At 47.7% G+C, this 13,115-nt stretch overlaps 1 protein-coding gene across 1 annotated transcript in view; it reads right to left on the bottom strand.

Annotated features, from left to right (window-relative positions):
* The window catches only part of LOC119965586 (collagen alpha-6(VI) chain-like), a 190,159-nt gene that overhangs the window by 118,244 nt on the left and 58,800 nt on the right, over positions 1-13,115 (bottom strand). Inside the window, 4 exon segments of the mRNA XM_038796377.1 lie at positions 1,373-1,993; positions 7,104-7,688; positions 9,379-9,728; positions 9,730-9,946. Of these exon segments, the coding sequence (XP_038652305.1) occupies positions 1,373-1,993; positions 7,104-7,688; positions 9,379-9,728; positions 9,730-9,946 (1,773 nt within the window).

A 13,115-nucleotide genomic window follows, 5' to 3' on the forward strand; every position in this document is an offset into this window, starting at 1 on the left:
CTCTCCCCCCCCCCCTCCGCTACTCCCTCTCTCCCCCCTCCACTACTCCCTCTCTCCCCCTCCACTACTCCCTCTCTCCCCCCTCCACTACTCCCTCTCTCCCCCTCCACTACTCCCTCTCCCCCTCCAATACTCGCTCTCTCTCCCCTCGACTACTCCCTCTCTCCCCCTTCCACTACTCCCTCTCTCCCCCTCACTACTCCCTCTCTCCCCCTCCACTACTGCCTCTCCCCCCACTACTCCCTCTCTCCCTCCCTCCACTACTCCTCTCTCTCCCCCTCCACTGCTCCCTCTCTCCGCCTCCACTACTTCCTCTCTCCCCCCCACTACTCCCTCTCTCCCCCCCTCCAATACTCCCTCTCCCCCTCCTCTACTCCCTCTCTCCCCCTCCACTACTCCCTCTCCCCCCTCCACTACTCCCTCTCTCCCCCTCCACTACTTCCTCTCTCCCCCCCCACTACTTCCTCTCTCCCCCCCCACTACTCCCTCTCTCCCCCCTCCACTACTCCCTCTCTCCTCCCCCTCCACTACTCGCTCTCTCTCCCCCCCCCCCCCCCACTGGCTGCTGCATTCTGGGGGTTGCTTTCCCCAGTCTGCGGAGACTCCGGCACAGTCCCCTCACCCCCTCACTGCTCGCACCAGCCAGCACGACTGGCTGACGACTTTAAAAAGCAGGTGTGAACGGTGACGGCGTGAACTGGGGCCACGCCGTCGGGACTTCGACCCTTTCGGGCCGGAGAATAGCGGGGGTTCCGGAGAATCGGCATTTTGGGTGCATCAGGCGATTCTCCGGGGTTTGGCGTGCGGAACATGATGGAACAGATTCGGCTGTTTGGGAGAATCGCGGGAGCGCGTCGGACCGGCGCCGCGTGAAAAACTGGTGCGGCCCGCTATTCTCCCAACCGGCATGACATCGGAGAATCGCGCCCATCAATCTTCAACTTAAGGACATCTTCAGATAGCAGAGTTGTCAATTTATGCTTATACCCAGCCTTCCAGCCAACAAATGCAATGTCCAACACTTGCAGTACTCTGGCCACCAACTCGGTCCGTCTACCTTGCTTCCAATTCTTAACATTATGGGTTCAGGCACTGCTCCATGTGTGTCTACCTCGTTATTGAGTAGAGATGCAAGTTCTCGCTTTACAAGCTTTATCATCAACAACAATTTGAAAGAACTGAATCAAGCCAAAGACAGACCACTGTCGCTTCGGTTAAACTCCCAAATTATTCTAAACTGATCGGATGCCAAAGCAGAAAATGCTTTGATGTTGGACCCATTAAACAAGAAAAGTGCTGGGTCACCAAAGAAAGCAGCCTGTATTTAACAAATTAATTCAGAATTCAAAAATGTGGATTTTAAAAATCTTACCTTGCTCAATAATATGGCCTTGATTTGGTTTGATTAACAATGAGTTTACAATATTGTTGCAAATCTTCTTCTGCATTTGGTCTTCTACATTCCTCAACAGGTCGAAGTCCTCAATAAGGGAAACATAACTGCTGGCAGGGTACGAAGCAATACTTTGGAGTTCACGTTCAACAGCACCTTTGATTCCAAAAGCAAAGACTTTAACACCAAGAGCTCGGAGAGCACTGGCTGGAACTTTAACATCATCAGTCGATTTACCGTCAGTGATTACAACAGCAAGCTGAGGGATTCCCTGGTTTATTCTACTCCCTCGGCTTTCTGTAAAGTAAGTCTGCACCATATAATCAATGGCTGCACCTGTATTTGTCCCTCCCTTCCTGTAAGGTACTGATCGGATATGGTCAAGCACCTCGCTCTTCTCTTGAAACGTGTTAAGATAAAACTCCGGTGTCGTTTGACTACTGTACTGAATCAAACCAATTTGCACTTTGTCTGGTCCTATATCCATCGCGTTGATAACATTGACCAGAAAATTACGGATCAATTCAAAGTTTGTTTCCCCAATGCTGCCAGATTCGTCCACAAGGTAAACAATATCAGCGACTGTGGCTGACTGGCACACTGTAAAACAAATATGGAACATTACAAACCCATGAGATACAACAGAAACACATTCTTCAAAAGAGACCAAGAAAGTTATGTAACATGAATAAGGATAACTTTTCCACATCTCCAGGTTTTCATGACCCATCCCCCAGCTCATCTTCTTTTGGAAGTGGTGTTCCATACCTGCCCCCTCAAGAGACAAAGGAAACCTCCAGCCCTTGGAAATCTTACAGAACAAGGCAATAAGACTAACTCTCGAGCACTGAGTTACGAGGAACAGTTGAGTGAGCTTGAGAGTGAGTTGCAGGGGCCTTATTATGGATATGATGCTAAACTGCATTGGAAAAGGTTCATCTGGAGAAATTGGTCAAGTTAAACCAGAACTCTGGAGTCATTCAGGAGACAGTCTGATGCTGTAATGGGGAGGTCATGAATTTCTCTGTAAGGGTGATCTAGACGGGCGTTAATAATACGTATCTATGTGATGTAGCAAGATAGGTTAATGGTTTACATCAGTGATGGGCAAACTAGGCTAGTGAATGGGCAGCATAAATGGCTCTCTGTTATTACCCGTCGAGATGTACATGGACCCTGTGAGTCTCATAAAATACGAGCATCCCCCGCTGATGAGCGGTGGCCCATCTGTGGAGTAATGGAGTCTGTCATTAAAGTCGGCCCAAATGGAGCCAAGCAGAGGAGTCCCGGCTGGGACCTGGAATGTACAGTGTGTATTGCTTTGCAATAAAATAAGTTCCTTTATGCCTCTGCCTTTGGACATCTCCGGGACCACAAAACCCTCCACTGCAGTGGGCCACAGGATTGAAATCAGGCTTGTTCATTAACCATGACACCATGAACGAGAATAAATACATTTGATACCTGCTGAATATTTCATAATGAGTTAGAGAGTGCTTAATCACTTACATATTAATCGAACTTCAAATGTTAAAAACAAAATAAATAGTTACACTTTGGAGGCAGAGGGAGTGCAAAGCTCTCACAGCCATTGTTGTGTGCAATCAGCGTGCATCACACTTCATTGCCCTTGCTTCATGTGTGTATCACCTCCAGTGTGCAATTAGAAAAAGAATTACGCAGACGGAAATCAGCAAAATGTGTGGGCAACAGTCAACAAAATGTCTTGTGGACTGTACACAGAACCGTAATGGGATGCATGTGGTCCCTGGGCTGCAGGTTGTCCACCACTGGTTTACATAGAGAGGTACAGTGAAGGTGGAGAATATTGACAGAAGGGAAAGTCTCAGTGAACTTTGGAAAGCACAACGCAACAAAAATAAACTTTCTGTCACTTGTCCATACATTACACCATCTATCCAATGGGTGCCCTGCAGCCAAACAACAAGGTCCCAGCAATAGGCCGATGCCTGGAATTCAACCAGAAAACCAGATTGACTGGTCAATCAGTTCCCTGGAGTATTGTGGCCCAGGTATCATATTAGAAAGCCTGCTTCAGCGGGTTAGGATCATTGAATTTACAGTGCAGGCGGAGGTCATTCGGCCCATCGAGTCTGCACCGGCTCTTTGAAAGAGCACCCTGCCCAATCCCACACCTCCACCCTATCCCCATAACCCAGTAAACCCGACCCAACACTAAGGGCAATTTTAGCATGACCAATCCACCTAACCTGCACATCTTTGAACTGTGGGAGGAAATCGGAGCACCCGGAAGAAACCCCGCACACACAGGGAGAATGTGCAGACTCCGCACAGACAGTGAACCAAGCCGGGAATCGAACCTGGGACCCTGGAGCTGTGAAGCAATTGTTCTAACCACCATGTAACCATCAGTAAATTTGCAGATGATACGAAGATTGGTGGAGTTGTGGATAGTGAGGAGGGCTGTTGTCGGCTTCAAAGATACATAGATAGAATGCAGAGCTGGGCTGAGAAGTGGCAGATGGAGTTTAGCCCTGACAAGTGTGAGGTTGTCCATTTTGGAAGGACAAATCTGAATGCGGAATACAGGGTTAATGGTAGGGTTCTTGGCAATGTGGAGGAGCAGAGAGATCTTGGGGTCTATGTTCATTGTTCTTTGAAAGTTGCCACTCAAGTGGATAGAGCTGTGAAGAAGGCCTATGGTGTGCTAGCGTTCATTAGCAGAGGGATTGAATTTAAGAGCCGTGAGGTGATGATGCAGCTGTACAAAACCTTGGTCAGGCCACATTTGGAGTACTGTGTGCAGTTCTGGTCACCTCATTTTAGGAAGGATGTGGAAGCTTTGGAAAAGGTGCAGAGGAGATTTACCAGGATGTTGCCTGGAATGGAGAGTAGGTCATACGAGGAAAGATTGAGGGTGCTGGGCCTTTTCTCATTGGAACGGAGAAGGATGAGGGGCGACTTGATAGAGGTTTATAAGATGATCAGGGGAATAGATAGAGTAGATAGTCAGAGACTTTTTCCCCGGGTGGAACACACCATTACAAGGGGACATAAATTAAGATAAATGGTGGAAGATATAGAGGGGATGTCAGAGGTAGGTTCTTTACCCAGAGAGTAGTGGGGGCATGGAATGCACTGCCTGTGGTAGTAGTTGAGTCGGAAAATTTATGGACCTTCAAACGGCTATTGGATAGGTACTTGGATTAGGGTAGAATAAGGGAGTGTAGGTTAACTTCTTAAGGGCAGCACGGTAGCATTGTGGATAGCACAATTGCTTCACAGCTCCAGGGTCCCAAGTTCGATTTCGACTTGGGTCACTGTCTGTGTGGAGTCTGCACATCCTCCCCGTGACTGCGTGGGTTTCCTCCGGGTACTCCGGTTTCCTCCCACAGTCCAAAGATGTGCAGGTTGGGTGGATTGGCCATGACAAATTGTCCAAAATTCTATGATTAACCTAGGACAAAAGTTCGGCGCAACATCGTGGGCCGAAGGGCCTGTTCTGTGCTGTATTTCTCTATCTATCTATCATGCTACTGTGCTGCCCCATTAATCAGTTGTATCTCAATAATCAGGGTTAATCAGTTCAAAAATTATACTGTCATTTTGGAGCCTTGAATGCGGCAACTAAGTTAATGAGTGCAGCTCCAACAACTCAAGAAACTGGACACCATCCAGGCCAAAGCAGCCCACTTGACTAGCTTCCCTTTCACAAACATTCACTCCCTCCACCGCCAATGAACAATGGCAGTAGTGTGTACCATCTATAGTCTGCACTGCAGGATCTCACCATGCACCTTACACAGCACCTTCCAAACCCACGGCCACTACCATCCCGAAGGAGAGGGCAGCAGGTACTTGGTAACCACCTGGAAGTTCGCTTCCAAGCCAATCACCATTCTGACTTGGAAATATATCATCATTCCTTCACTGTTCCTGGGTAAAAATCCTGAAGCTAACAACACTGTGGATGTACCTACACTACATTGAATCATAGAATTTACAGTGCAGAAAGAGGCCATTCAGCCCATCGAGTCTGCACCGGCCCCTGGAAAGTGCACCCCACTCCATCCACGCAACCCAACCAAAACGTTTTTGGACATTAAGGGAATTTTTTCATGGCCAATCCACTTAACGTGCACATCTTTGGACTGTGGGAGGAAGCTGGAGCACCCGGAGGAAACCCACGCAGACACGGGGAGAAAGTGCAGACTCCGCACAGACAGTGACCCAAGCCGGGACTCGAAACCTGGGACCCTGGAGCTGTAAAGCAACTGTGCTAACCACTGCGCTACTGTGCTGCCCCACATGGACTGCAACAGTTCAAGAAGGCAGCTCACCAGACCCTTTTCAAGGGTAATTAGGAATGAGTAATAAATGCTGACCTAGACAGCAGAGCCCACGTCCCTTATTAAATTAATTTAAAAAACTTATGGGTACAACCTCTGGAAACGATAACAAGTTTAAAATAAATAAAGCGATTAATAACTTGAATAGATTAATCAACTCGATGGAAAAGAATTTGTAACCCGAGTCTCAAATTATCAGCTGTTTTACATGGTAGACTTACACACTGGGCGTGATTCTCTCAGAAAATGGTCAGGTATAATTTTGTGGGAGTTTGATGGTGTGTTTCCTGTGGCTTTTTGGGTGAGAGCCACACTTAGTATTCACCCACACTTAGTCATCATTTGGGCGCTTGAGGAGTTACACCCTGGTCTAACCCATACTTAGAAATGCTTTTCAGCATTAGAGAGCTGAACTCGTTGGCCAGATAGCTGCTCAGAGATGGCCTGCTATTTTGAAAGGGTGCCCCGGCCTCTAAGTGAGCTTGAGGGTGCCCCACACATCCCACCCATGGGCAACGCCATCCCTGCAGACATGGACATTACCCTCTCCCCCGCGTGAGCATACCTCATTATGGGTGAGGCCTTGCCAGTGCGGCCGGTGACTCCCGTGGGACAATGAGTCCTCAAATAGGCCACAAATATTTAAATGAGCCGAATGGCTCAATTAAATATGATAATCTTTATCACACTGGGGGCCGCTGGTCACGTGACTCATGCGCACTTTTGCGCCTGGCACGAAGCCCTATTTCGGCCACCCTTGTGATGCGCCCTGCACAACAAGATTGGTGCTGGGCACAGCATGGTGGCAAAATCACACCCCAATGTGAGGTTTAAACTGTCCAATCCCTTCATATTGGACCACTGTGGCCAGCAAAAAGAAGCGAATTTCCATTTCATCAATCTGAGTTCAGGTCAAAGGCTAAAACGACACTGCAGGATTGCAACTCACACAGCGCACCAGTTACCTTAATGTTACATAATCTCATGAAACATTTTACCAGATGACCAGGATTGCAGAATAGGCGCTGACTATTGTTTGAATGTTATCCATTATGCTCTAATCTAATCAGAGATTTGTTTTGTCTGACCCGAGGGGAAATCCATCAACAAACAGAGGTTCTACTGAAAGCTAACGGGCAGGCTTGTCCATCGGCGGGATGGCCACATTGGGAAACCCCATTGGCTGGCTTCCGGGACGGAGGGTCTCGCTGCCGGCGGGGGCACGCCGCACTAGGAAACGGGATAGAGATTCCTGCCCAACATATGCACGGTATGACCACACAATAAGAAGATGCATTCAAGGGGACATTAAATAAGAAACATGCAGCCACTTCTGCAAGAGGTAACTCATCTTCCAGAAGTAATAGATTGTGTTTTACCTGATGGTTGTCTGCGCTGATTCTCTTTTTTAATTATATTTCGTATCATGTGAGCGACGTCTCCTGAATGTTGGTGCAGGTCATCCAAGTAAAGACTTTGGAAAATAAATGGGTATGATGAAGAATTGAGTCCTATTTGTTGCTGAACAATGTCAGATGCGGCAATGGAGATAACTATCACACCATCTTGGATTAAAACTTTGGAATGTGATTTAACATCAGCCTGTGATGATGCTTTAGTAATTACTACAGCGATCTGGGGAATGTCTTCATTTTTACGACTCCCAGCCGATGGAATGAATTGAGTTGTTTTCAGATGGTCGATGCCGCGTCTTAAATCCAGTGGTGCTCCGCCCTGAAAGCTGGAACTCGTCTTGATGTAATTCCACACGTCCTTCTTATTTGCATAGTGTTTCAGTGGGAATTCAGTCTGTACATCCCTACCAAACTGAGAAAATCCAATTCTGTTTTTACGGAGTCCAATGTTCAACTCTGCTGTAATTCCCATCATAAAATTCTGGATCTGTTTAAATTCTTGAATATCTTGAGTTCCTTCGACCAGGAATACCACATCAGCAGCAGCATCTGCCAATTCAGGGGGAAAAAAGGCTTTGTATGAAAATGTTCAATGTTTAAACAACATAATTATGTGATAATAAATCAAATCAAATCAACCTTCGGAATGGATCATTCTCACAGACTGAATACGAAGAGCATTATTTTGGTCACATGATATTAGGGGGTACACTTGACTGCTCATTTGTAGCATGTTCAGCTCTGAATCATGGGTTGCATCTGTGTTTGCCTAGTTATGTATTGGTGGTGGGGGGCACTCTGAGGAAAACCGGTGAATGTTGGGTGTCTGGATTATAGGTGGAAGGTGAGCCTTCTCCTGTGGAATTGTAAACTACTGCAGGAGCAGCAGAAGAAAGTGCATGGGTTGGAGTGGGCAGAGGATACATGAGATAACATCCTAATGATGATAGTCTGAGGCCTCTAGGCATCGAAACAGAGTGTGCAGTATCGTGTAACCTCTTCTGTATGTGCTGTGAAGAAGACACATTGTCCCAACATGTTACCAGCATGCGGATCAAATGGTGCCGTGAGGGTATTGAACTGGAGCACATGGTTATAGGCAGGGCCCTACTACCATGATCTCTGACCAATAGGAAGGATGGGTGTGTGTGTATTGGCCACTGAGTCCTCAGAGCGTCTAAGAAGCTTTGGGGAAAGGATGAAGTGCAGACGTGGGTCTTTAGGTGCATCTTTTAAATGGAACCAATGAAAGGTCATCAATCTGAGCCATGGGGCTGGATTTTATGACCCTCCCCTGCCAAACATGTTTTCAGTGGCTAGCTCACCACCTTCCTGCCCAGGTCCACATAAAATGGTCAGTGGGAAGGTGCCAAAATCAGCAGCCCGCCCACAAAATAAATAATTAAAAGAGCTTGGTACCAAGCTAGTTAAGCCACATATAAGCCACATATTATGCTGTCCATCCCCCCCCCCCCCCCCCCCCATATGCACACCCATGTCAGCAGGTGGGCAGATATTGGTAGGTCATTTGTAAACTCAAGTGGTTAACAGTTGTGAAGGAAAGGGGTTGCCCTGCGTGCATCGGAGGCAACCCACTCCCAAGATGTCACACTCCCTTTGTTCCAAAATGCCTGGTCTCCAGAAATAGCTCCCCAATCCCTTCCCGTCCAATATCCCCCGTCTTACCTGTCGCCAGCATCCATGGTCACAGGGCCTACTTGCAGTCCCGGCAGTGTCCACTACTCAGTGTGGCGCTGCTGGGCCTGCTAGAGCTGCCGGTCAATCAGATTGGCTTGCAGCTCTTGAAGGTGAGAGACTGAAGCCCCACTCTCACCTAGTTTAACCCACTGACAGCGCGTCTTGCCGTGGAGCAACTTTAAAAAAAATAAATCTCAGTTGGGTTGGCGACTCATGTCGGCAATGGGGTTGATGGGTGGGCTGGCGAGTAATACGCCACCCCCTCCACCTCCCCATGAATTTCTGTTTATCTGCTGCCTGTGCTGTGAATATTTGCAGCATTTTCTGATTTGTCTCAGATGTACCAGAGTTTGCACATCAGCTGCGCGTCCCTGTCGACATATATTGGGATCTTTAATGCAGGGCCAAAAGTACAGAACATTTTAATTTATTAAGAAATACCAATGCCAAACTGCATTTCATTTCTTTTCATGGTAAACAGAGACAGCAATACTGCACAAAAGTGATTTGCAATTTGGACTATTGTACACAATCCACTGACCTTCTGCAGACGGGACACAGAGATTGTGAACAATTCTGCTTTTAATCTGATCCAACTCAGCAAATTTCTCAACGTAAATCTTTGCCTCCGGCCCTCCACTAATTTGAAGCAGCTCATTTTCGTCCGCTTTTCCAACACCAATGGCAAAAACATTGATGTTTTCCTTCCTTAAGCTGTTGGCGGGGACAACCACGCTGTCTTGGGACTGCCCATCTGTAATCACCAGGAGGTGTTGAGGGACCCCTTGCAGCTTTCGACTTCCTGTTGTAGGTTGGAATAAATCCATCACAAACTGAAGGGCCTTCCCAGTCATGGTTCCTTGGGACAGTTGTTGCATTTTCTCGATTCTATCGAAAATGGTCGTGTTGGCCACTGGTGCCATTCAGTTGGAAGATGGTGACTGGGTTTGTGCTGTACTCGACAACAGCAAACTGAAACTTCGTTGGACCAGTATTGAACATCTTCACCACACTCTTCAAGATATCTTTCTTGCGCTTGAAGTCACTTGCAGAAGTACTTCCCGATCCATCAATCAGAAAAACAACATCTGCTTCATGAACTTCACAATCTACAAAAGGAAAACACAAAGTCACTCAGGACTACAAAATATATTAATGTTTTCGTGAACTTTCCATTTTTGACCCCAATATCATTCACAATACAAGGACAATCTAAGGGGTGAAATTTACCAGGAGCGCATTTCTCACTCACCTCACCCCAGGGTCCAAAGAAGTGCTGGTTAGGTGGACCGGCCATTCTAAATTGCCCCTCAGAATCCAAAAGGTTAGGTGGGGTTACTGGGTTATGGGGATGTGTTGGGGGGGGGGGGGAGGGGGGGGGTGGGGGAGTAGGCCTAGGTGGGGTGGTCTTTCCAAGGGTGGGTGCAGACTTGATGGGCCGAATGGCTTCCTTGTGCGCTGTAGGATTCTATGGTTCGTGTCATTTTTGGTGGGAAGCGACTCTCGTAGAAAAGTCAGCCTTGAGCCTGTTGATATTAAAATGGGCCGCCCTGCAGCAGCCACATGCTGGCTGCGGCCTTAGCAAGCGGCTAGCCAAACTTCACATTCACATTCAAGTCGATAGGCACAGCAACACCCTGTCCGCAAAGGACAAAGCCTTTTAACCAGAGTTGCAGAAGTAATGGGCTGGCATCTGCCATTCCGCCTTCCCCAGCCATACTTGTGATTGTGACGGAGGCAGAATGAGGCCCATAACTGGCTTTTAATTTGCTGATTAACGGCCTCAAAGCACCTAACGGCAGAAGATCTGGCTGATGCCTTGTCCATCCATCCTTACATGGGTGCAAATGGCAGGAGATTATATAGTCCCCCCCCTATAGAAACTTGCATCACAGTAGATGCCATCCAATCCATTGTGCCTGTGTCAGCTCTTTGACAAAACTATCTGATTTCTTCTTCTCGATTGCTCTTTCCGCAAAGTCCTGCACTTTTCCCCCCCTTCACAGTGCTATCTAATTCTCTTTGTAATTTATGATCGCGAGTGCTTCTAACACCCTTTTAGAGAGTCCGACAGTGTTGTGTTAGCCTACAAAAGATATCTTGGGGAATTTCCCAATTGCTGGTGGAAATTTTGAAAGATAGACATGTAGAGGCACAACGAAGTTGGATTTCTATCACCCAGCATGTCTTCCACTGTTTTACAGCTTGCGGGGTTTGTTTGAAGTGCAGTCACTGTTGTAATGTAGAAAAGGTGACAGGTATTTTTCACACAGCAAGGTGCCACAACAGCAACGTGACAATAACCTGCTTAAAGATGTTGACTGAAGGATAAAAGTTGGCTCAGACATCGTGGAGAAGGTACTGCTCTTTGGCGAAACCATATCATGGGTTTTAAACATCTCAAGGCCTCGCCTATTTAACCTCTCATGCAAAAGACAGCGAATGAAACTGACAGGGTGGTGCTCCCTTCGTCCTGCGCTGGATTGTCAGCCTAGATATTGTGCTCAAGTCTCTGGACTGCTACTTGAACCTGCAACTTTCCCAATTAGGAGCAGGGGCGTTACCACTGAGCAATCACTCTCAAAGTAGAAACAGTCAGAAATCACAATCAAAGGTTTATTTGGACAGATGGCTTTGAAGGTGGGTTCGGCTACAGAGAGAGGGAGATGTGGAAATTTTGGCCGCAGCATAGGAATGAGGGATGGAAAAGACGTTGAAGTCAAATAGACTTGGGGAGGTTACAGAAGTGGAAGAGGCTACAGCAACAAGTGAAAAGCAAAGCGATGTAGGGATTTTAACAGAAGGCGAAGAATTTTACCTTTGAGGAAATGTCAGTCACTGTTGACATGGGTGATGTGTGAACAGGACTTTAGCGAAAATAAGGGGTGGGATTCTCCGTCCCGGGATGTCCGGATTGCATTCCCTGGTGGGATAGAGAATCAGGCGTTGGGGGAAAATCGGGAATGACGCCAACCCAAGAGCGATTCTCCGACCCCCCACTAGCCGCAGGAATGAGGCCCATGACCGCGCGAGGCAGGGGAATGTAAATGAATGCAAATGGGTCTAAATTACCCATTTAGCGGGCCCTTGACCCTATGCTCTCGCCCTCGATGATTCTCCGGTCCCTACGGCCGGGAATTAGGTGAGCGCAGATCACTTGTGATCTCTATCAGCGTGGCGGACCTCATGGTGGTCCAAGGAGTAACCCTCCCAAGACGTTACCCCTTTGGCCCAACATGAGGTCCACAATTCCAGGGTCACGTTGGGATAGACCACCCAAGCCCAACCGAGGGCCATCCCCTCTCCCCAGAATGCACTGCCACTATTACAGGCATCCGTCAGAGGGGTCTTCCTATTGCAGGTGTCCATCGGAGGTGTCTCCCCTTTACAGGAGACCCTGGGGGGAGGGGGGGGGTCTCCCTATTACAGGCATCCATCGGAGGTGTCTCCCCTTTACAGGAGACCCTGGGGGGAGGGGGAGTCTCCCTATTACAGGCGTCCATCGGAGGGGTCTCCCTATTACAGGAGTAAATGTAACGGACCCCTATAACCAGGGTCCCTGAGGGGTCTCTCTATTACAGTGGTCCCTGGGGGAGTTCTCTCTATTACATGGATCCATTGAGGGTGTTTCCCTATTACAAGGGTCCGTGGAGGAGGGGGGGGGGGGTTGAATCACCCTGTACTTGGGTATTGTTCTACCCGATTACCAGTCTCTAATGGCACAACCATGATTGCCTACCAAGAGGAGCTGGGAAGGGGGCTCAGGGTATAAAAATGGGTTCTGAATGCTGATTTGAACACAGATTCAGGTGGAATGGATCATGGCATTGGCCATCAGGAACGGCCATTGCATTCATGATTAAACATTCACTCCCGCCACCACTGGCACACAATGGCAGCAGAGTGTACCATCCACACGGTGTACTGCAGTAACTTGCCAAAGGTTCCTTCGACAGCACCTTGCAAACTCAGGAACTCTCCCAAATAGAGGTGCATGAGAGCACCCCCACATGAAAGATCTTTCCAAGTTACATCCTGACCATCCTGACCTGGAAATATTTATTGTTGCCAGGTCAAAATCTCGAAACTTGTTCCCAAGGGCAGTAGAGGTTCAGGAAAATGGCTCACTTTCTCAAGCGCAATTAGGGTTGGATAAGGAGTTTTCCAATGAATGAACAAAAAAGAATCTCCAAACATCCAGCATTTCTAAGGAAGCAAAGTGTTTGAATACATAATATGGGTAAAAATAACCCTTGCCATATTTGCAATCAGCAAAAT

The sequence above is a fragment of the Scyliorhinus canicula genome, chromosome 5 (genome assembly GCF_902713615.1).
Source record: "Scyliorhinus canicula chromosome 5, sScyCan1.1, whole genome shotgun sequence".
NCBI lineage: Eukaryota > Metazoa > Chordata > Chondrichthyes > Carcharhiniformes > Scyliorhinidae > Scyliorhinus > Scyliorhinus canicula.